At 31.3% G+C, this 24093-nt stretch overlaps 1 protein-coding gene across 9 annotated transcripts in view; it reads right to left on the bottom strand.

Moving 5' to 3' along the window:
- The window catches only part of Dgkb (diacylglycerol kinase beta), a 769121-nt gene that overhangs the window by 449398 nt on the left and 295630 nt on the right, over positions 1-24093 (bottom strand). For 5 of the 9 annotated variants that reach the window (XM_058585317.1, XM_058585316.1, XM_058585318.1 and 2 more), the window contains 2 exons: positions 11907-11942; positions 4136-4252 (listed from right to left, as the gene is read on the bottom strand). In XM_058585317.1, coding sequence (XP_058441300.1) covers positions 4136-4252; positions 11907-11942 — 153 coding nt within the window. The remainder of the gene's footprint in view (positions 1-4135; positions 4253-11906; positions 11943-24093) is intronic. The other 4 variants (XM_046463657.2, XM_058585319.1, XM_058585322.1 and 1 more) reach the window with 2 other exon arrangements.

Genomic DNA, 24093 nt, shown 5'->3' on the forward strand with positions numbered 1-24093 from the left:
CCAAACATCTATTTCTTTTTGATCTTACAATTGTGGGCATACACTTATTGTTTTAGTCAGCTTTGTGTCAATGCAAACAAAAGATTTAACAGGAACAAGTTAGGGAGAGAAAGTTTATTTGGCACTCATAGTCTCAGAGGTCTCAGTGCACAGATAGCCAACTCCATTGTCCTGGACCCAAGGTAAGGCAGAACATGTTGAAAGGGCATGGAGGAGGAAAGCAGCTCAGGACATGGCAAACAGGAAGCAGAGACAAGGCCCCACTCACCAGGGAAAAAATATAAATGCCAGAAGAATGTCTCCAGTAAACTACTTTTCCAACCACATTCTACCTGCCTAAAATTATTGTCCAGTTAACCAACGGCTTAATACACTGACCAGGTTTATGATCTTATAACCCAATCCTTTCACCTCAGATCTTTCTTACATTGTCTCACACAGGAGCTTTAGGGGAACACCACATATCCAAACCATAACACTTGTGTTAGAAGTTACAGCTTCCCATTTCTCATAATGCTTATGTATAAATGACTCACCTGTTTTAATAATTTATCCAAATATCCTCTTTAGCCATCTTCTTAAAATTATAGAAAACACAGCTCTATATTTTTCATATTACTTTTCACCTAGTAAAATATGTATATGAAAAAAAGTGATTCTGCTCAAAGTTTGTTACAATACTTAAAAATATAGAGCAATAACCCCAAACTTAGAGAATTAGAATGACAATTATGATCTCAGTATGAAAGAATCACCAGGATTAAGGGTTCTAAGTGAGTGAGGGACACACATATATAGGTAACTATCAAATGTCTCTCTCTCTCTCTCTCTCACACACACACACACACACAAATCAAATACAGGAGATTAATTGATAAGCATACTATACATTTGTTTATAGTGCAATAGTGCATGTATAGGTGATAATCTTGGTGATTACAAAAATAAGATAAAACATAAAATAGACAAAGGGGAGAAATGATTGTTGGGGCAAGACATTGGTTTAGTTTTAGATACTAAGTGAAAAGGTCCCATCTTCCTACCTTGGGTTTAAAGTATAAGAAACTAGATTCTTTCGCTCTCTGGTGACCCTTCTATTTGGAAATTTCAAATAATATTTAGGACAGGGTAACTTTAGCATAATACATTTTAAACAATTGTTCTTTTTAATTTTTTTCTTTTATCCATTTACAGATGGGTTGGTCACCTGTATTTTTATATCTCCTGCATCTTAAAAAATTGTAGTTTCAATTACATTTGATAGTATCTAATAAATGTAAACCTATGGTGTGAGAAATGACAAAGACAGAGTGCCTAACCACCGCTACTTGAAGTCCCCTAGGACTTGGGTTAATTAATGAGACTCATCCTAAGGTTATACATGATCTATTACTTCCTCTAATTAGAAATAATAATCCTGATCATTATGCTGGTTAGCTGGAAAGACGTAAGATGAATGTGCTTAACTATGATTAATAGTCTTCTTTAAGCAGTGTAGATCTCTCCTGTCACTGAGTTATATGCAAACTGGACTGCAACTCAATGCTTTTTTTATGATATGTAATTTTTAAAGCTTAGAGAAAAATTCATTTTCTGGTAGATGTTTTTGGCTTTTCTGGTTAAAAACCAAAACAACCTTTTTACCATTTTAAAATTGATCATTATAACACAATCTTTTACCATTTTGCATGAAATAACTATCTCAAAATTTATCATTTTACTTTTTTGTATTTTCTCCAAATTATATGAATACTTATGGGGATCCATTCTGCTGGGATAAAACAGACTTTTGCACATGATAATATACCAATTCACAAAAACTGAAAATTTATTATAACATTACAATATCAGTTATTTACTGCTGTTTTGTTAAGGCTGATGTCTACATTTTGCCTACTGACAACTTCAGCTTACACTTTCATATGCCAAAAAAAGCTAAAACAAGTAAATACCTGCTTGGAGAAGCCCACACATCCATAGAGAATGTTAATCATCTAGGGTTTTTAATGTGAATAATTTAGTTATAATATGGCCAAATATTTCAGAATCATTTTAAATTAAAAGATAGAACTTATGTTGCTATCTCAATTTAAACCTTTAAAATACTGTGCATATACCATTTAATTTTTGTTTTGAATATGGAAAAATTCAGACATGATTACTTAAATCTTAAGAGGCTGAGTCTACAAAAGTTATAGTTGTAGTGAATATATGATTTTTATCTCAATACTTCAAGCAATATTAGAATACTTGGGAGAACAAGGCAGTCAGAATTTTGGCAGTTACACATATGTTTAAATTTATTGAGCAAAGAGACAGGTTGTCTCAAGAGTAAAACACAGAATATGAGTCAGAGAGTCCTTATTCAGTACTAGGCTTTATCAATGAATGACAGCTTCGCCTTGGGAAAGTTACCCTACTTCTTAGTATTAATATAATTTTGAAAATGGTGATAACTATAAGGGCATTGATCTCATGTTTCTTTTGAGAATGAAAACAGGCTAATATGTATAAAATATCACCATAATGCATAGGTTATACTAAACAGTGATAAAAGATAACATGCTTCTTTTCCATCACGAGAAATATGTACCTCGCTTTGACTGAAATATACTTGGATTTCAAAACCAGTATTTTGTTTAATCAATTTTATGGCAAGAACTCAGTGTGACTAAAATTTTAAATTTATCAATATTTCCAATTGATACATTAAATTCAAATGTTAATTTTTTAATAATTTTTATAAGATTTCAGTGAAATTTCTTTGCTATCAAAATTGTGAAAAAATTAGAACAAATATATGTATTAATTAAAAAAATTGTGGACAGATTTCATATTTGAGAACTTCAATGAGATGCTATGTTAAATACATAGATATGATTTCTGAAAATTACTTTTTGAGTTAGTCTTTCATAATTGAATCATGAACTCTGATGCATAATAATTTTATATTTCATAATTCTCTTTTTAAAATTTTGTTAATAATTTATGAGATTTTCTATTTGAAATGTGTTTTAATAGATCAAAAAAGATCCCTTATTATATATTTGTAAGCAATAATTACTAAAGTTTCTATGAGTTATTCAAGACAATGAATAAGCAAATATTTAGGCATGTATTATGTACTCTTAATTGTGCTTGTAAATTGAAAAATACAAAAAGATGTAACATGTTTTCACCGATAAAACAATAAATTGTAATAAACATAATAAAATTGATTAAAATCAATAATATGTTAAAATCAATCACATACATTGAATGCAAGTATATGACATAAACTGTATGTTAAGTGTTTGGTTAAGTTTTCCTGGACAATGTGAAATTTGAAGCATATTGTTAAGGAAAGGAATAAGCAATTGAAAGAAACATATAGATAGAAAAATTAAAAATCAACTTCCCAATTTCATAGATTAAGCTCATTTTGTTGACTGTTTACATTTTGGAGTTAAAAGTAGAGGTAAATACATAAAATATATTTACTCTATAAAGTAACTTGAAATGCAGATGGAAAGAAATGCTCTTTTGATATCAGAGATCACAGAGAAAATACTCAGGTTTTTAAAGTACTAGAAAAAGTTTAGCTACATGTGTTTAAACTAGAGATATATATGGTTTTTAATTTTTATTTAAAACTTTGAAGTATATGGATAAATTATAATAAAATTTCTTTATAATTTATTTAGGAAAACAATATAACCATACAAATAGAGTTCCTTTTTTTTCTTTCCTAAATAATAGTTTTACAATAAAAATGACTCCTCAAAATCATACCCATACTTAGTATATATACAAATGAAGAGAGAGTAGGAGAGAACATACTTGTAAATGACACATGTGTATATAATAAATGTGTATATTTAGTATTAATTTGAAAAAACTTTTAGATTGACAAAAGACTTTTCCAATTTGAGTTTAATGGAGATAACATCATAAATGATTAATCTAACCAGAATGTCACTCTGTCAATCAACTATAAGACTGACATCTTGATAAATTAATAACAATCTTTCTGAAACAGTCTACTGAGCTAACATAAATGTTAAATAAATGTGTTGATAACTGAACATATGCTGTTCTTAGAACATAAGAGGAACAAACATAAAATCCACTAAGATTTGTATTTAAAAAGTCATACCTGTAGGCCTTGTCCATCGACAGTAACAGAGTTGGCTCTTTGCATTTTGTTCCTATCAGATCCTTTGTTTGGCTGCTGGGAACCACTCTTTTCCTTTTTCACTGTTGCTTGTCTTTCCTGTAAGAAAAGTATTTTATAAAAATAAAATTAACATAAGAAAATATTTCACTAGAAGATGCAACTAATAAATATCTCATGGTTACAAACTGAGGCCCAACTTCCTAATTTGGAGTTGCTACTACATAATACGAAAACTATGTCTTTAACTGGCTCCATGTATGTGATAGTTACATGATGAAAAAAAATATATCAGTTAAAGAAACAATGCAAAAGAAAGCCAAATTGGAATTATTTCTATGTGTCCAATTATTGCTCTTTATCAAAAGTTATTCACAAACAATGGGATATATAAATATTATAGGATTATCACTTGAAGAATTTGGTAAAGAGTGCTAACATAATGCTCTTAAAGATATGCAATATTGTAAACAAATTCTAATTGCATGATGGATTTTGAAGGTACTACTTACATCAGGAGTGGCATATAAACAAAAACTCCCATTCAGCCCCAGCTAATTCTTTAGTTCATATATATTTAGGAGTTGTCTGTTTCGTTTTTTTCACTCTCCCTACAACCCAGCCCCATCAACTTTTATCACCACTGCCTGAGCTTTTATTCAAATGACCAATAACCTTCTCATGTCGCATCTAATAGCCACGATTTACTCAAACTTTAAGCACCATTTGATAGAGGGGATCTCTTCTCACTTCTTGAAAACTTGCCTCAATTTGCTTTCAGCACACTTCTTTCTCTTAGCTCTCTTCTTACTTCATTAACTGCTCCCTCACAGTCTCTTTCACTCATTTGTCCTCCAGCTTTGCCACCTATAAAACTTAGCCTCTTCTTTAGACCTCAGCTTCATTTCATCATTAGGCTTTCAAATTCAATTTTATGAAGACTTCTAAATGCATAACTCTTGATTCAGAACTCTCCCTCAATTCCTATATATAAATGCCCTTTCTGTCTTTCCATGTATCAGTCCTTGGACAGTTACCACTTCCATTATCATGTGGCTCATGTGATAGTTCTCTCTTTTGCCTGGATTATTATCACCATCACCTAAGGGGTCAATCTCCTTCCAGCTTTGTCTCTCTGTAGTCAATTTTTTTACACAACAGCAACATTCATTCCTTTTTACTCCACTTCAGCAACTCTGGCCAACTCATTGCTCCTTGATCACAACAATCCTGCTTTTAATTCAGGGATTTTGCAATCATTTTGCACTCTGCTGGAACATTTTCCCCTGTGTATTTGCTGCGTTTGGTCCTGACATCATGTCTTTGGTCAAATATCAGATAGCCTTCTCTATTTCCTTTAACCTCCTTTTAAATATAATTTATTACAACCTGAATGGTTATTTATGTGATTTATTGAATGCTTGTGTTCTTCATGTTAATCAGAGTCCCACAGGGAAAGAATTTTCTTTGGATCACAGGTCTGTGTTAGATGCTAGATCAGTGCCTGACAGAAGACAGAATAAATGAATAAAGATATAAACTCAAAATGTTAAAAAAATCGTTTTTAAAAAAGTACCTAGATAATTGTGCTTAGGATTTGGGGGCCATGTCTAGGCTTGATGTGAAAAAGTTGTTCTGATTAGCAATGCCTGGCTAAGGTGCCTATGTGCTTTAGTGACACTTATTTCCAATAAACTCATCCAGATATATATTTCCTAGTCCCTGTATCTACTTGTTAAGTATCATTTAAATTTCTGTAACTTAGAAAGATGTTTTTAAATAGCTTCAAATGTAAGCTCTTTTTAAAACCTATTAGTGATAGATAGATCAGAAATCTCTTTTGACGAAAATAAATGCTAATCAGTGTAGTCTAGTCATCTTGCAACTGCATGGTGCAAAAACACTGAATACATTTTGTGTATGTTGAAAATGGATGGTATAATAGAATTCCTGATATTCAAGTTCTTTGGAAAATGATGTGCTTTCATATAAGCATAATTTCTGGCAAAAATATTGATTTTTTAAAAAGAAAGTTCCTTCTTTCTAAACTTGCAAATTACAATTTCATCCATATTGTAAACAGTATAATGCATAAGAAGAGGAAACCTGACTTGAATCCCATCTCTGTTACTTAGAGATGTAATATAGACACCTACTCTTAACAAAATGGATAGTGTTTTCTATTTCTCAGAGTTGTTTAAGGTTTAATAGAAAATCTATAAAGTCTTTACCAATGTGTTTGTATTATAGTATGTGCTCAATAAATTAAAGTAGGAATGGTTCCTCATGGCAGGCCTTATCTGTATTGCCACCCTGCACAATGGTTTCATATTTTCAAACACATATATATGAAAAAATTACATTGGTTAAATTAGGAATATGTTTGAATAAGAATAATGCTTATATTTTAAAATGTATAACCTGTGCTGGGAGTTAAAAATACAAAATTGGTGAAAATGGAAATAGTTTATTTCAGGGTCCTTTGATGTATGTATATATAACATAGAATGAATATTCTGTAAAAATGTACAATATGAAAGATATATTTGAATGCAACTATTTTGTTATATAATGCATTTAAAAATTTATTTAGGACTTGATTCTTAAATTGCTTCAATGAGAAGAATCAAATAAAATTCAAGTTTATTAGTTACACTAGAACTGGGTATTTATACCAGATCATGTATATATGTTACATGTAAAACCTAAGATATGTATGTATATATCTATAAAGAGCTAACAAATCATCTATCAACCTTATTTTATTCTAGTCCATGAAAAGAACTAGGAACTGCCTATGTGGTAAGAACTTCTAGCTAGCAGAGAGAGCAGTTTTTTTCTGGTTTCTTGTCCATGAAGGAGTCATAATTCTGAGCATGCTGAGAAGAAGAAGACTAAATGTTTTAGAGCACACTAGTGTAAAAAAAATCCTAAAATGAGTTTTCAATTGATGAGGTTTTATTTTTGAATTCTAATCTGAGATATTAATTTATAGCAAATCAATTTTAAAAATCCTCATCATATAAATATTTATATGTATTTTATTATAAAATCTAGCTAATACTAAATGGTAAACATTCATTTAAACATACACATACATCAAGAAAACCAATTGATTTCTTTGGGAGAAAAATGCCAGTAAGTAAAATTATGGAATAAATCAAGGTTGAAATTTTAAAAACAGAAGAGACTTGTGGTCATTTAATTTTCCCCAGGATTCTCTTATTTTTATTTTTGACTCTTATAGAGGTCTGTCTGGGATATTCACTGTATTTTATTTAAGCAACCTAGTGAACAGGAGGGTAGTTGGATACATTTTCCTATTTCCATTGAGGAAATCTTATTTTTGTATGAGGTACAGAAAAGGAAAGCACTGAATTCTTCAAAAAATATGCTGTCCTCAAGGATTTCACTAGCTTGTTCAGGGGGTTAATTAACCCTGACTGGCAAAGCTCCACTGTGATATTTAAGAAGAGTTATTTCCCAATTGTTACAGTTATTAAAAAGTTTCAGTAAGAACTCACAAACCTTATTTTGTATTATCAATCAGGATAAAATTACTCTGTGAGTAATAGGGGGCAATGTTCACCATTTAACCTTCAGTTTCTTTTTTTAAGATTTTGGGCTCAAAACCACAAAATAAATTACAATGTTATAATTAAGGCAAATTTCCTTCTGCCAGATAAATTATCCTAGATATAAAGATTTGGAAAATTGTCTTGTTAATCAATAGAAATTATTCAAACACTGAAAAGAACTACTGAACAAAAAAAGCTTGAAAGAATATAGAACATATAATACAAAATATAAAATACATTTATTGATGTTTGAACATTTTCAAATATCAACCATTTGTGTTTGCTATGCAGACATTTTAAATACAAAATTCAGGGTTTTGTGATCGTTGGACACTACAAGTAGCACAACAGATCTTGAGTGGGGAATATATTGTATTAGAATTCCAAAAGAATAATCAACATAATAAACAGACAATAAAAGCCAAAGAAACCATTCACAGAAAACAGAAAGATGAAATAAGTGAAATAAAAAGACCTCACTTTAAATATGTGTTCTAAAAAAAAAAAAAAAAACTTTTTCTATATCATGCTGATTCTCAGAGGTAGAGTATTTGTACATTGGTGAAAACTGCTTTCTCAAAAGGGTTGTTTACCACAATACATAAGCCTGCTGCTATCGATCACTGGAAAACTAGAAGCAGCAAGTGATGATTACTTTGAGCACAAGATTTTCTCCTTTTTGTCCAAACTCAGCATGAGAGACAGACAGCAGAAAAGCACCTGGACTGGGATAAAGCTATGAAGTGCTTTGCTGCCAACAGCTTCCATCCCTCAGATCCTGGAACTTACTCTCTCTGCTACTGTACAACTTGTGGTAAGAAGACAAATCTGGCTATTCCTGTCAATGGAGCTAGGGCATAAGAATCTCCCAGAAACCTCAGAATCTTAACCCCAGGTATCAAGTACATATTCGTAGTATTTAAGGTGTCTCTCACCATATTCATCAGAGCTCTCAAAAGAACTCTGAGAAAACAACTTGTATCTACAAAGCTACAACTTTATTAGTGTGGATTATTTGGGGTTTTGAATATGTTACTAGCTAAGAGAAAAAAATCCATTCTAAAAAGTGGCAAAGGTTCTAAATCTACTAGGAATCCTTGGATGTTGCCTCAAAACTGATTGCTGACTAGAGAAGTCGCATTAATTCTTAAAAATATTTTATAAAGTTTTCAACATAAATATAGTAAGTGATAGGTCTAAAGATTATCATTTTAAGAAAATTAAATAAGTTCATATTGAAACAGAAATAACTTTGGGCAAAGACAAATGTCTGAGCATCTGAGCATTGTCTCATTATTTTGTAAACTTGGGCAACTTATTTACCATTATTAGGTCACCATTTATTCCACCTTTAAACTGGAAAGTTTCATGTAAAGATAAATGGAAATAAAGGTTGACTTAAAATACGTACTCAGTAAATGGCAATATTTTTTGAAGTACAAAGACATATCATTTTATTATTAAGATCATCACAAGTATGTTACTCAGGTCATAGTAGTAAATGGTGGGTGTTGTAGAGAAGAAATTCACTGTATTGTAATTTATTTGCCACTGCATCACTATAACTGGAAATCGTCATTGTAATGATATTGGCTATGTCCTTGGGTTAGATAACAAAAAAAAAGTTGAAAATATGAAACCTACTGTTAAAGTACCTGGAAGAGCTACTCGTTTCCTGAGCTAGAAGGGACATTTTGATCATCACATCCTGGTTTTCATACATCACACATCAAGTGCATATTTTCTCAGAAGACAATTTCATACTGAGCATAACCACCTACAAAATTTCTGTTAAAAAAATTCCTGAGTGGATTTCTTTAATGAATTTTAAGAATGAGAGAGTCCATGTCAAAATAATTTAATTTTGGCTATGCACTAGCATACGGAAGCACAATTATGAAATAAGATTATGTGCATGTGTACAAAATGTACATACGAAAGCAGACAGAGGAACCAGTCTCAACTTTGCCCAAGTGACTTTGTAAAGCATACTGACAGCTGGCTAGAGTAACCTAAAGCTTTCTAAGAGCAACGAGGCAGCTCTTCATATGCTTATCATATTCTTTGTCTCTATTAGTTAAGCTAAATGTTACAACTTGTGATTCCTGTGTTATTGTTTGATCTGTTTTTGTCATTTTCAGTGAAATGTGTCCTCTTGTATTGTAACTGTGTAATTTAATTACTACAGTTTTTAATTTTGAGTACGAAATGAAAGATTTGTTGCCATGAAAAATTACATGCAGGTTTTAGAAAGGCATGATAATATAAGCTACATATGTGTTGGAGCTGGTGGTGTGTATGAGGAGTGGTTAAGTTTAGATGCAAAAACAATGTGTTGGAAATTAATCATAAAAATGGAGAAAACTTTATATTTAGATTGCTTCACAGATGTCCTTTAATTTTTGTTACACTTTAAAACAACTGAACCTGAGTATCATGGATGATAAGACTATGTCAGAGGCAGGAAAGTCTATATGCCACTTCCCATTAGAAAAACTGTCCTCATAGAAAGCTCTTCATCCTGTGTCAAAAAGGTGGCGTGATGATGATACATTTGCTTTTTTAGTTTAGTTATTAACGTATGTGTATATCTTTGTATATGTCCTCCCTATTTACTCTAACCACATTTTCAGTTAACCTAAGTGCAATTTTTCCTGCTGGTAGAACATAAGGTTCCCTGTCTGCGTGTATATATGTGTATTCACACACGCCCTCATGCATATATCCACACCTGGGTTTAAGGAAATTTTTGGAACAACATAGCTGAAAAATATATATAATGATTTTTGAGGGATAGTGGAAAATTTAAATCAATGTAAACCAATATATCTTGCCAGAAAGAAAATAAGTAGTATAGGAAGAATTCTGAAAAACTTTTAATCAGGAAAAAGATATTTTAAAAAATTGAAAAAATCATATTGTAAAACTAGAGAATTTGACTTGCTTATTCAGTGTATATGATCCATTTTATATGGAACTATGGGAGACCTTTGGAGATTAACAAAACTAAAATGAGAAATCTAATTTTCAAATGTAGTACCTATATTCACTTGATGAATTTATAATAGCCGTAAAATAAAGTCAATATCTTGAAGAGGTAATATTAATTCTCTCACAAATAATTAATGAAATGATATACTCTTGTAATATCTTGTCACTTGAATGAGGAAGTTAGCATCTCTATTTAATAATAATTATGATAATAATGCCATCAACTCATTTGAAGGATACAAAAATAAGTTTAATATTTCTTTTAGATTAGAAACATTATACTTCAAGCATATCTCTAAGCATATTTTCAAGTATGTATCTGATTTGAAACAATAGTTTATTTTAATTCATTGAGGCAGTTGACACTGATTAGAAAATTATATTTGGTGGGGAGGGGAGAACAGTTATACTTTTGTGCAATTATGTTATTCTCTAATTAAATTCATATTCTTATGTAGTATTCATATATTATAAATAATTCTTTCTGAAGCAGGCAGATTCAATTTTCAGGCAAACAGTACCATATGAACATTTTCTATAAAGACAATAACAATTGAGCAGGAGATTGTCACAGAACATTGTGAGGATTTTGCTTCATCAATGCAAAGACAGAGCTAATACTGTAAGCAAATGTGGTGATGCTGATGCTTACATTTATTTTCAAAAGATTAAATTTACTTGTGACTATATTTTTCTCCAATGACTTTCTATGCAATATCATGTGCTATATGATTAATACAGATGTACTCTCTTTAATAGGCACTTCAAAGTGAGCAAGGATTTCTCAATATAGTATCATAGAAAGCTTCACTTTTATGATTTTAAAGGATTGAATAATTTTGGATTTGTTGTCATATGTTTATATTTTATGATAAAAAATAAAAATGACACTATTTTATGCTCTGGTTAGCTTTACTAAGTAACCTTTATGTTTTCTCTGTTTTTTTTTTCATATAATATCTTATATCCCCAATTCTTTCCACAAATGTAGACTGGAATCCTTTAAATCTATCCCATCACTGAAAATATAAATAACCTCATTTCCAAATATTGGAATAAAAAGAAAATAAAATATCAAAATTGATGTCAGTAGGTCACTGAGCCAACCCCCCATATTTTTATAACAATATAATATGCACAATGAACTATAATTGCAAGTGTGAAACCTTGTTTAGCTTACGCACCTCAGGAACTGAAACTCCTGAAGTGGGCAGAGTCTGCTGAAAAAGAGAAGTTCATATTAAATCTGAAAAAAAAGTCAAACTGAATACAAAATATCAATGAAGATTCTTATAACACTATATGTCTGTAAATAAATGTACAATTTAAAAATTTATTCCCTTGGCATCATTTTCTATTTCCTTAAATAACTGATATCTTTTCATTGAATTAGGAATGTTCTAAGACAGAGTGGGCTTGGTTGTGAAATTATTTATCCAAAATACACCTGAATCTACTCAAAGCACACTGATAAATATCCTTGATCAACCTCATAGGCCTCTCTACAATATTAATACATTATTGTATTTTGGGAATGGAACTCATCTTCAAGTTCCATCATCCTTTGTAAAGAAAATTATAAATTTCCCCTTTACTGACCTCACTATTCCATTTTACAATCCAATTTTCATTACTTTCTAAAATTACTGTCTTTTGACTTTATTTTGTGATACTCTGAAAATAAAAAAAAAATCATTAAAATAAATAAAAATAAAAAGATTTAAATTAATAAATTTTAATTTGAGAGTAATTTATAAAGATGAGGTTAAATACATGAACACTGACCTTCATGACAGTGTATCTATCTTCAATTATCTACCACCATCATTTTGCTTGTGTGTATGTGAAAAAGAGTGTACATATGCATGTGTGTTAAGAGAGAAAAAGTTGTTGAAATTCCAAAAACCTGAATTCTGAAAAACTTAGAATGTAAAAAACAAAATTTGCAAGAACAGATGACTAATCGTGCACATAATACTAGATAAAAGCTTCCCATGGAGAAGGAGAATAGGACAACTGGATGGGAAACTGGGAGCTCTTAGATATTGTAAGGCCCTGGAAAAGAGGGGGCTGTTGGTATTTTCCATTTGCCTCCACAGACCCAAGCTCACATAGCCAAACAGAATATAGATAGATTTTAGACCATTGGGATGGATACGAAAAATCTGAGAGCAGAGATACTATTCTGCTATCTTACTCAGTAGAACTCAGGAAAGCAGCAGAAACCAAAAGAATAAACAAACAAACAAATAAAATACCTACATCAGAGATACAGAGATAGGTAAAACCTCATACACTCTCACAGTGGCACAACATAACAAAGGACCTGAAAAATTTAATGCACCTAAAAGTGGCACACAAATAGAAGAGATGTAAGGAAACTCTAGAAAAAAATTAAGTTCTCCAGGAGTACAAATAGATTTACAAGATATTCCCATAGTATGTATAAAAATATGATAGATGCAGTTTTGTTAAAAAAAAAAGAATTCATAAAATCTAGGAATATGAACCCTGGTCAAATTGAAAGGAGAATCCCTTAAAAGTAATTTCTGTCATTTTGAATGTGAATTGACAATAGGGTTTATCAAGTTGTCATTGAATTCTTCAAAATTTTAGTAATATTCTTTACTTTAAAGTCTAAGTCACCCATGTAACAGCTGGGACAATAGATAGTGGGCAAATGTTTTGGCTTGTTTCCATTAGAGCCAGTTCAAAGTCATTTGTCAGACTTACTGTCTTTGTTTCTTGGCTCCTTGTTAAAGCTTAAGTTTTGAAAAAAAAATATTATAAGACAATGATGTTGTGCTTCCATTTTTTTATGGGACTCTGTTTGCTGCCACACATCAATCCAGATTAAATGTTTTATCCTATAGATAATTTTTCTGTAGATCAGGAAACATGAAGACTCTCAAGCAAATAAAATATGACACCCCCTTAAACAGTCTCTAGAGCTGGAGTTGCAGATGCCTTCTGCCCTGAAAGAATGTATGCTCCCTACACATACATCTGTAGAGAGTGAGTCATTGGAAATCAAGTGAAAAAATTAAGGTCATCCAAATGTTTTGGAACGACAAATGCAATGCAAGGTCCTACTTGAATAGATCCCGCTTGACTCCCAAATCTACCAACAACAACAACAAAAAATGAGTAGGTAACAGCTATAAAAATCATTTTTTGATAATTGTGGACATTTTTAAATGTGGGCAGCATAATGATTTATCTTATAGAATTATTGATAATTTTCTTAGTTGTGAAGATAATAATATCATTGGGTAAAAAAATTGCTTTCCGTCTTGGAAGATGCTTGCAAAAATATTAGGGATATATTATCATACAACATGCAATTTACTTTCAAAACTTTCAACTTAATAAAATATGCATTATTTATGGCAATATAAGAAAGTATCTAGGCTTTGGAGAAAGAGGACTAGAGAGATGCACAGAAGGAAAAAGCAATATTTCAGATAGGGTCCAAGAAGACAATGCAAATGGATCTGGTGTTAAAAATGCATAGATTACTATGTTGTGCAATAAATGTTTCATTTAAGGCATTTAAAAATACGAGATATTGTGGGATGAAATTGAACCCTCACTACCACTTTGCTGCCACTATATAAAAAACCGGTAATTTTTGGATACCCATGCTTGGAAGATTCCCTTTCTCAAAGCAGTATGGGTTAGATACTGTTATATCCTAAGAGTAAATGAGGTGGTCAGAGAGGTGGCGAGATGAAGAAGGTGAGAAATTTTTCTCTACATCTCTGAGAATGAGATAGCTGTTGACTAAGGAAAAGAAAGAGAATCCAGTGAAATTAAGGAGCCAGCTGAGGTTGAAAGTTATCAATGTACATGAAAAGAAGCCACCAGTTCTGAGAATTTGGCCAACATGCAGAATCCTGAGATCAACACTAGAAATTCAATAAAGAAGGGTAATAAAAACATATATATGAACTCAAAAACACATTGTTTAGAGAAGTATGTATTAAATTAGCATGCCCATAAGTAGCTTATTCTTGAGATACAATAAGAAAACCATAGCACCTAGGATAAAAAAAGTAAGTGAAAACTTGTTAGAAAGTGAATTCAGACGTTATATTACTTGATTTTTACTCTTCTGTACATATTCTTAAATATCAAGAATAAGCAGAGTAAATGTTTTAGGTGTTTTTTTTTTGAAAATTATCATGGGCATATAATTCTAAATGTAATATATTTTTAATCAGAATTAATACAGGAACAGTATATTTTTATTTAATCAAATGAGAGGTGTGACTACAGAGGAATGTGATTGATTTTATTTAATCAGTATCTTTTAATATTAAATAGAATACACAGTACAGATAATTAGTTTAAAAGATGCATTTGCCTTCAGGGCACTTATTAAGTTCAATCTAATATCAAAGAATTTTTTTAAATCCTATTATTCTTAAGTATTAGGATATTTCTTGTCTTCATATTTTCTAATGTGTAATCATTTTAAATTGACAATTTAATCCAAATTGTCACAGGACAAAGAAAAATCTTTGGTGGAGATTATTGGAGGTTTGACTTAGTTAACATATAATAGTAGCACAGTGTTCACATTAAAAGGGTCATTAGTTATTTCAAGACTAAAGTAAAATTAAAAAAATTAGGCCTTCTACTTACATAAGAAGTATTCATATTTTTAAAAAATTGCTGTCATATCCTTGGTCTCATTTAATCCTTTTAACCAAGATATTCCATTCTTGCAGATTGAGAAACAACAGATCAGAAAGATTAAATGTCAGGCACCCAAAAAATAAAGTTAGTGAAAGAATGTTGCTGTATTTTTACAACAACAGAAATAGAAAAGGAATGTTTTCTAAAAGTTACTCTTTTAGCCAAGTCTCATGTTTTAAGTGTTTGGGAAAGAAAATTATTTTAAAACATTGATAAAGATTGCAAAACATGGTTTTATAAAAAACTGGTCTGAAGGTTAATATGGATTAATTTAACACAATAACTCTTAATGCCAAATAGAATTATTTTAAATAGCTTGTTTTCCTTTATATGGAATAGGGTATCTCTACATCAACAATAAGTGAGAGATAAAGAGAAAAACCAGGCCAGAGAAAAGAAAATATGTATTCATCAAATGGCACAGAATGCCAGCTGGAGACGTAAGGTTTTCTTTTACTTCACATGATAATAAAATATATATATATAAAATTTTAGGGTATGGAAACTAAATACATTTTTGTTTCCATGAATTTTATTTCCATTTTTTAGTTATGTAATTTGATATTGCTTAAAGTTTTTGTGGGTCCTTAAGTATGTTTACTCATGCAAATGAACACAATTTAAATTTTTTAAAGGAAATGAGATGGAAATAATTTTATACCACTTTTGCCTTTATAGGCATTTTTAATTAAATGTTATTTTATTGTATTACAAACACACCAATCAGAATAATGTTAAATTACGTTTGCTTTTCTACTAACTCCTTGACATATCTAATTAAAATATAAAAGAAGACATTTCAGAAGGTGCATTTGTTATAATCTTATCCAGAATGTCTTACCTAACCACTTCTCACCTGAGGCAATATTTTAAGCTTACATTTATTTAATGATAAAAATTTTCTCACCTTGATTATTTTACTATCTTTAAATAATGATCACTCACAAAAATATTCTATTATCACTCTAGTAATTATGATTGTTAATGCATCTTGTAGAGTTCTGTCTAGAGGCCTTTGAAAAAAAGAAACTGTGTTCATGTTATTTATTGTTTCCTTTGCTGAGAAGAAGCTTTTTAGTTTGAATCCATCCCATTTATTAATTCTTTATTTTATTTCTTGCACTTTAGGAGTATGGATAAGGAGGTCAGGACCTAATCCGACATGATAAAGATAGTGGGAGAACATCTTTACTACACACACATCAGATAGAGCACTTATCTCCAGGATATACAAATAACTCAAAAAACTTAACACCAAAAAATTAAATAATCCAATCAATAAATGGGCTAAGGAACTGAACAGACACATCTTAGAAGAAGATATATAATTGATCAACAAATACATGGAAAAATATTCAACTTTTCTAGTAATTAGAGAAATGCAAATCAAAACTACTCCAAGACTTCATCTTACTCCAGTCAGAATGGCAATTATCAAGAATACAAGCAACAATAAGTGTTGCCAAGGATGTGGAGAAAAAAGAACACTCATACATTTCTGGTGGCACTGCAAATTGGTGCAACCACTATGGAAAGCAGTATGGAAAAAACTTGGAATGGAACCACCATTTGACGTAGATATCCCACTCCATTTTCTACAACCAAAGGACAGCATACTATAGTGACACAGCTCTGTCAATGTTCATAGCAGCTCAATTCACAAATGCTAAACTGTGGAACCAACCTAGATGCCTTAGATGAATGGATAAAGAAACTGTGGTACATATACACAATGGAATATTAGTCAGCATTAAAAGAGAATAAAATTATGGCATCTTTAGGAAAATGGATGGAGTTGGAGAATATCATGCTACACAAAGTAAAATAATCCCAAAAAACTAAAGGCTGAATGTTCTAATTAGTGAATGTTGATCCATAATGTGGTGGGGGGGACATGGAGGAGAATGGAGGGACTTTGATTGGGCAAAGGGGAAGGAGAAAAGGGTTTGAAGAAGCATGGGGCAGGAAATATGGTAGAATGAGATGACCATCATTACCTTAGGTACATGTATGACTGCTCATATGGTGTGACTCTATATCATGTACAACCATAGAAATGAAATGTTGTGCTCCATTTGTGTACAATGAATTGCAATGCATTTTGCTGTCATGTATAACTAATTAGAACAAATAATAAAAAAGGAGACCATGAGACTCCTTCTACTCCTACTTTTAGTATGTACTTGTGTGTGTGTGTGTGTATGTGTGTTTATAAAGGAAATACAACCAAATCTATAGGTAGGGATAGTGTACCCAGGGCAATGAATGTTTGAAAACTTTAGTGGCACCAAATGTTTTCAATGAAAATAGAATGTGGCAGTGTGCACTGGCACATGCCTATAATCTCAGTGGCTTGGGAGACTGAGGCAAGAGCATCGCGATTCAAAGCCAGCCTCAGCAACAGCAAGCCATTGTATCTTAAAAAAAAAAATAGGTCTGGGGATGTGCCTCAGTAGATGAATGCTCCCGAGCTTGATCCCCTGTACCACCACCACTGTCCACACATATACACAAAAGAATACAGAATGTGTCCTTCTGGAAATATCCAAGCCATTTCAAACATAGATTTCCAAATATGAAGGTACTTCAAAATAACAAATAAAATCCTTTCTAATATTATTATTTTGCCTGTTTGATTCTCACATGAAAGAAGTCATTAGAAATAAGTAATAAACTCAAATTAGTTAAGTCTCATAAAATCATTAGCAGTTGATATGGTTAAAGAACCTTTCTTCAATTCATTTAAAAATTTTGTTCCACACTAAGAATATTTGTGAATTTACACACTTGTAAAAGAATCTCACAAAAACTTCTAAACCTATGAGCCCCACTCTCTCTTATGTTCTATTCTTTCCATTTTCTTCTCCTTTATTCCATTGTTTTTCTGTCCATTCCTTTTGTGAAATGCCAATGTATTTCTTCTAAATTCATCTCATTTGCTGCAAATGTTGGAAATTACAGCATACTTAGGAACAATAGGTTTAAAACATGGGTATTAATTAATCTAGTGTTAATTCTTTAAGTTGTAAATTGTGTCATTTTAGGTAAATTTCTTAATCTTATTAAACTTCACTTTCCTCATATTCACTGAATACAATTATACCTAACCAGAGGGTGGAGATACACACACACACACACACACACATATATATACACACACATTACTTTTATTCATTCTATAAATATACACACATATATATGTACATATATAAATATATATAAACATATATTGAACTTCTCTAAAAATAGATAACTGATTTATTAACATTAGAAGTGAAGTGATTCACTTAGTTTTCACTGCCTGATTAAGAACTCAGCAAGAAAATTATGCTTTCTTCATCTGGAACCATTTCTAAAATTTTTTTTTAGTTACAGATGGACAATAATATCTTTATTTTGTTTACTTATTTTTATGTGGTGCTGAGGTTCAAACCCAGTGCTGAGGATCAAACCCAGTGTCTCACATGTGGGAGGCAAGCACTCTGCCACTGAGGCACAACCCAAGCCCCATCTGGAACCATTTTTTTGTTGAAAATAAGTAGAATGAATAGAAATGAATATTTTTTCATGAGAACACCTATGTGGAGACTATTAGAGAAAAAGAATGAGAAATGAATGGAGGGGAGAGGAGAGATTCAAGACAAAGAAAGAGAGGAAAGGGAAGAAATAAGAGAGATGGATCTCAGAAAAGAGGGAGAAAAAATTCTCACTGCTGTTTTTTCAATACTAGATAATTTTCTATCCAAAGTTTGAGCAATAAAATAATGAAATTGAGAAGGATAAAAATGAATGGGAGCTTATAATTAAAGTTATCATTTCTAAAATTCATTCCATTATTGACTATTTATGTTTTGATTATTCTGTAGATCTTTTGCTTTATATATAATTGATACTGATTTATTAGGTATAACTAATATGTGTAAACTATGCATTGCCTATGTTTGTATGTGTTTAAGATAGGGTTTGAGTGTAGCTGGTGGCTTAGAGAACAATCACCCATCAAGTAATCTAACATAATACATTAATTCCTGTATGTTTTATTTCATAAAATTAATCTATAATACTTCCTGTTGTCTCCATTTTTCCTCTCTAAAAAACATAAGTGAGTTCTAGAAACATATTATTGTACAGTTGGTTTACCACTGCCTTCCAGAGTAGAAAACAATCACTGTAGCTAATGAAAAAATATTGATAATATTATTTAGAGTTAAAGCTTAGATTTCCTTTTCATCATCTGTGGAAAAAGAACTTGAATTAAAAACAAAGAGTGTATAATTGAAATTATTTTCATCCTTTGTCCCTCTAATTATTCACTGATCTCATGCCAAAGCATCTTCTAACCAGGTTAAAGTCCAGTTCTGTACATTAGGTTAAAATTCAATTGAGTTAAAATTTTACACTGACTGCCAGTCAACCTTATCATGAACTTTCATTATGTGCATGTAATTAATTGGGTCTAACGAACAATATCAGTTCTAAGTTATAGACTCTTTTCCCCTGACCATATAATTAGAATATAATTACCCACAGGATATCAGAATGATGCAGAACCTTTCCTCTAAATGCGCCCTCATTAGGAAACAAGTCTCAATGTGCATTTATTCAATCAGTGTGAATTAATTAAAATGTTACTGAAATAAAAGAGGGTAGCAATAAAAAGTATCTGACATCTATTTAGAGACTATCACTTGAGATCTGTATGCACAGTTTATGTTTAAACCTATTTAGCTCAAATAGGAACTTTGCCATGTAATGTGATATACATTCAGCGTACTAGGACAACCGATTAAATGAATCAGTGTGTTTTTTGAAAATAGTATAGTACAAGATGGCTACAAAATTTTACAGAATTGGCTTTGACTCTAGATACACAATTATTGTCTGTTAATTCCATAAAATACGTTATCATAAGATAAAATTATTTTTGTCCACCAAATATATTCTAACTCAAAATATTTAGGCAATTATTTATTAATCCCACATCCTTATATTACAAAGCTGACATATTTGTACTAACATGCCTTAGAAGATTATGATTGCAATACCCCAGACATATAAATATACTACCTTTGTCTTTTAATAAAATACTCAATTACTTAAGCTAACTCAAGATATTTAAATAGCAGGTTTTCTTTAAACAGAACATTTGTATGTACCTAAGAATATCTTATTTTTAAAAAGATGCATAATATATCATTCCACACAGTCAGGTTATATAACCCATGGTAAAAAATAGTAAATGAGTAAAAAAGAAGAGGGACATATGATACATATCCCAAAGGAAGCTGCTGATTCACACATTCTAACTATAAGTTATTAATCTTCGCTTCTCTAGAACCTGGCATGAAGCCATACTCAGTAAAAGTTTAGTAAATAAATAAATAAATATCTTTGAAAAAGAATATTCAGCATTAGTGCAGGACAATGTCATAAACAGTAACAAAAAATTCAAAGGGCTATCTATATGTAATAAAGAAACATATATATTTTTAAGCTTTCAACATCATCACATCTTTCACAGAACTTTTTAGATTTAGAAATAGGTTTTTAAAAAACTTAGTTATGATGGTCAGAATTTGGCATTCATTCTCAAAACAGACATGTATTGCTTTATCATGGAAATTGTGGATGAGCACTAAGATAAACAAAGCCCCTACCAATTACTATTTTTCACATGCTTTTTGAGAACAAATGATAAGAAGTTTTTAAATTATTGATTTTTTATCTAAGAAACTTGAACTCCATAAGATTTTGTAAATTTCATATTCATACACTTATATATGTGTATACCTACAGATGTAAAAATACAAATATAAAAATCTGTTTTTAAATGTTCTGAATGCATGGTTTATTTATATTCTTGAATGATGTTCAATTTAGCTGTTAGACATGTCTTACTGGACACAAAAAAACTGAGGAAAATAATGTCCCCACTCTGCTTTAAGCAAGTAGATAGACTGTCTCATACAGATTTGCTTTATTTTTGATAAAACAGTTTTCTCTGGATTTCAGTAATAAAGACATGAAGTGATAATAGCTTGTTGAAACATTCACCAAAAGCCACATTAACTATGGGTAATTCCTACTATAACCCAAAAGATTTCTAAACAATTCAAGTGTACTTTCAGGGCCCAATTTGTAATAAACATCAGTTTTTACTTCTGAATTACCCTGAGTAGATATTTATGGCATTTTACATGAAAGAGCATATTGTGTAAGCCATATTTTAAACATCGGATTTTTAAATATAATTATATACTCAGATAAAAAAATCTTGATTCATTTTTCATTCTGAAAATGTTCCCTTTAAACTTTGTACCTGCAAAGTCACATTATTTTATAAAACTGTCTTTTGGATGTTTTATATAACTACAAGAACATAACAATCAAAAGTTTTGCCAAATTTATGAATGAAAGGCTTCAAGTGATATTTCAGAAACTAAATATGATACTATTTTGACATCTACTGATATTATTTTATCATATACTTTAAATTATTAGCTTTTAACAATAAAATTCAATTATGAAATTTCAGTGATTAAAAAATAAAAATCTTTTTTCATTTCCATTTTTATTTGACATTTATGTCATTGATACATTTTTTTCTTGGCTCAGAAAAGGAACTGATAACTGCTAAGTGTAAAAAAGGCCCAACAAAATGTTATTCTTTCTCTCAGAAAATATTATTGAGCATCTAGTTTCTGTCAGAATGAAATGAGGTACTAGAGCTAGATCAAGAGATCAACCCTTTTGATATAGGTGGCAAGGAATACATTTCAGTAAGCAGAAGGAATAGCATCAACAAGAAACATGTCAAGTTCTGTTGCTGCTATGTTGATTGTGTGTCCTCTGTGGGTCATCCAAGAAGAAAAAACAAAGCAGAGCACATGGATCCAATGTGTGTGAGAACAAGCTTCACAACACTCAAAACTGGGAGATGCAACCATGGATCTGGATGACGCAATTTAGAAAGACCACAACAAGATAAGAATACAAAATGAAACCCTAGCATATATTTAAGAATGAAGGGAATACTAGGAATTTAATAGGTTGACAAAGTGTGACTTCAGGGGAAAAATAAATCAAAATTTGTTCCAAACAAAAGAGAATATTGTCTACTATATCAAATAAAAGGAGTTTAGTTTTGCTTGAAAAAAAAATCTAGAAGAAATACAGTAGATGAGTGCTATAGAATATAAGAGAAGAACATTTTAGTGTCAAACACTAAAGAGGATTCAAAAGAGATCACTCTTGGAAAGGGTCTCAAGTACATCCTGTTGGTAGTCCAAAGCAGATCCTTTGCTACCTTGCCAAGGCACCTATCCCTAGCTACTAAGTGTCAACTACTGAGAGCTTACAGCTATCCCTGTTTTGCAAAGAATCATCCCTTGCTTGTAGGAGCAGGTCCTCCCAGCAATGCCTCCAATCGTGGGAAATTCCTAGTCTGTAAGTAACCAGTAATGATTAGACAAGGACAGCCCCTTTGCCTTAAGTTAAGAATAACCAATCTTGTGGTATGATTTTTTTTATCAGTTCATTAAAATTATACATAATTGTGAGATACATTATGCCATATTCACACTTGCATATAACATAATTTGAAAGTCCTAAGATAAAGTCCTAAGGTGAAGTTCAAGGCCAAACTTTGTGATTACTTCCTTGCTCCCAGTTTGTCTTCTTGCTTTTTGTGCTTTGGAAGAACATTTCTTTCCTAAATCACTCAGAGCTAACATACTGTCATGATCTGATCCTTGGACACCCAGCTTAAAACATGTAATTGGATTTGGTAAGGCTGGCAAGAGCAATTTTAGATTTATTTTTGTAGTAAAAAATTAGACTAATGTGGGTTAAAGAGGAAAGAAGAGATGAATTTGGTGTAATAAGTCTGTCTGCACACCAACCTATACTTAAGGTGATGTGAATAGGCAGATTCTTTTGCAAATTCAGAAAGTCTTACATACAAGGAAAAACAGCTCTTCTGTTGCTATGGATTCTACAACCTATGGAGAGTAAGACCAAAGTTGGACTACTGAACTAAATCAGGAAGCTCTTAAGAACTTAATTTATATAGCTATGTTGGATTACAGTTTGTCTGAGTTTTTTTTCTATTATAAATTAGGGAATTAGCATATTTTTCAAGGTTGTGACAAGTTCCATTAAGGCAGAAAACTAAGAAGTGTCAGGAGACAAGGCAGGGAATACTAGAATGAATAAATGTGGAAGAACATAAATAGTGAATGATTCAAGGATATTGCGGGAATGGTAACTAAATGAAATAATAGGAAAATATTTTTAGTTAAGATGAAGTAAGATTTATGTAACAGGCTGGGCACAGTGGTGCATGTCTGTCATCTCAGTGGCTCCAGAGGATGAGACAGGAAGATTGCAAGTTCAAAGCCAGCCTCAGCAAAAGCAAGGCACTAAGCAACTCAATGAGATCACCTCTAAATAAAATACAAAATAGGGCTGGGGATGTGGTTTGGTGGTTGAGTGCCCCTGAGTTAAATTCCTAGTATTCCTCACCCTCCCCCAAAAAGAGAGATGCAATAAAGAGAGTATTTAGTATAGAAGTGTATTCTTTCCTTGGTCAAATAAGACCAAAAATGTCACAAAGTTCTTGAGAGTATTAGCAACAGAATGTCAGGCGATAGATTTTATCCTCTAGACTGC

Source organism: Marmota monax, unplaced genomic scaffold (assembly GCF_021218885.2).
Source record: "Marmota monax isolate L192 unplaced genomic scaffold, Marmota_monax_Labrador192_F-V1.1 WCK01_AAM20220418_F8-fsc00057, whole genome shotgun sequence".
Lineage (NCBI taxonomy): Eukaryota > Metazoa > Chordata > Mammalia > Rodentia > Sciuridae > Marmota > Marmota monax.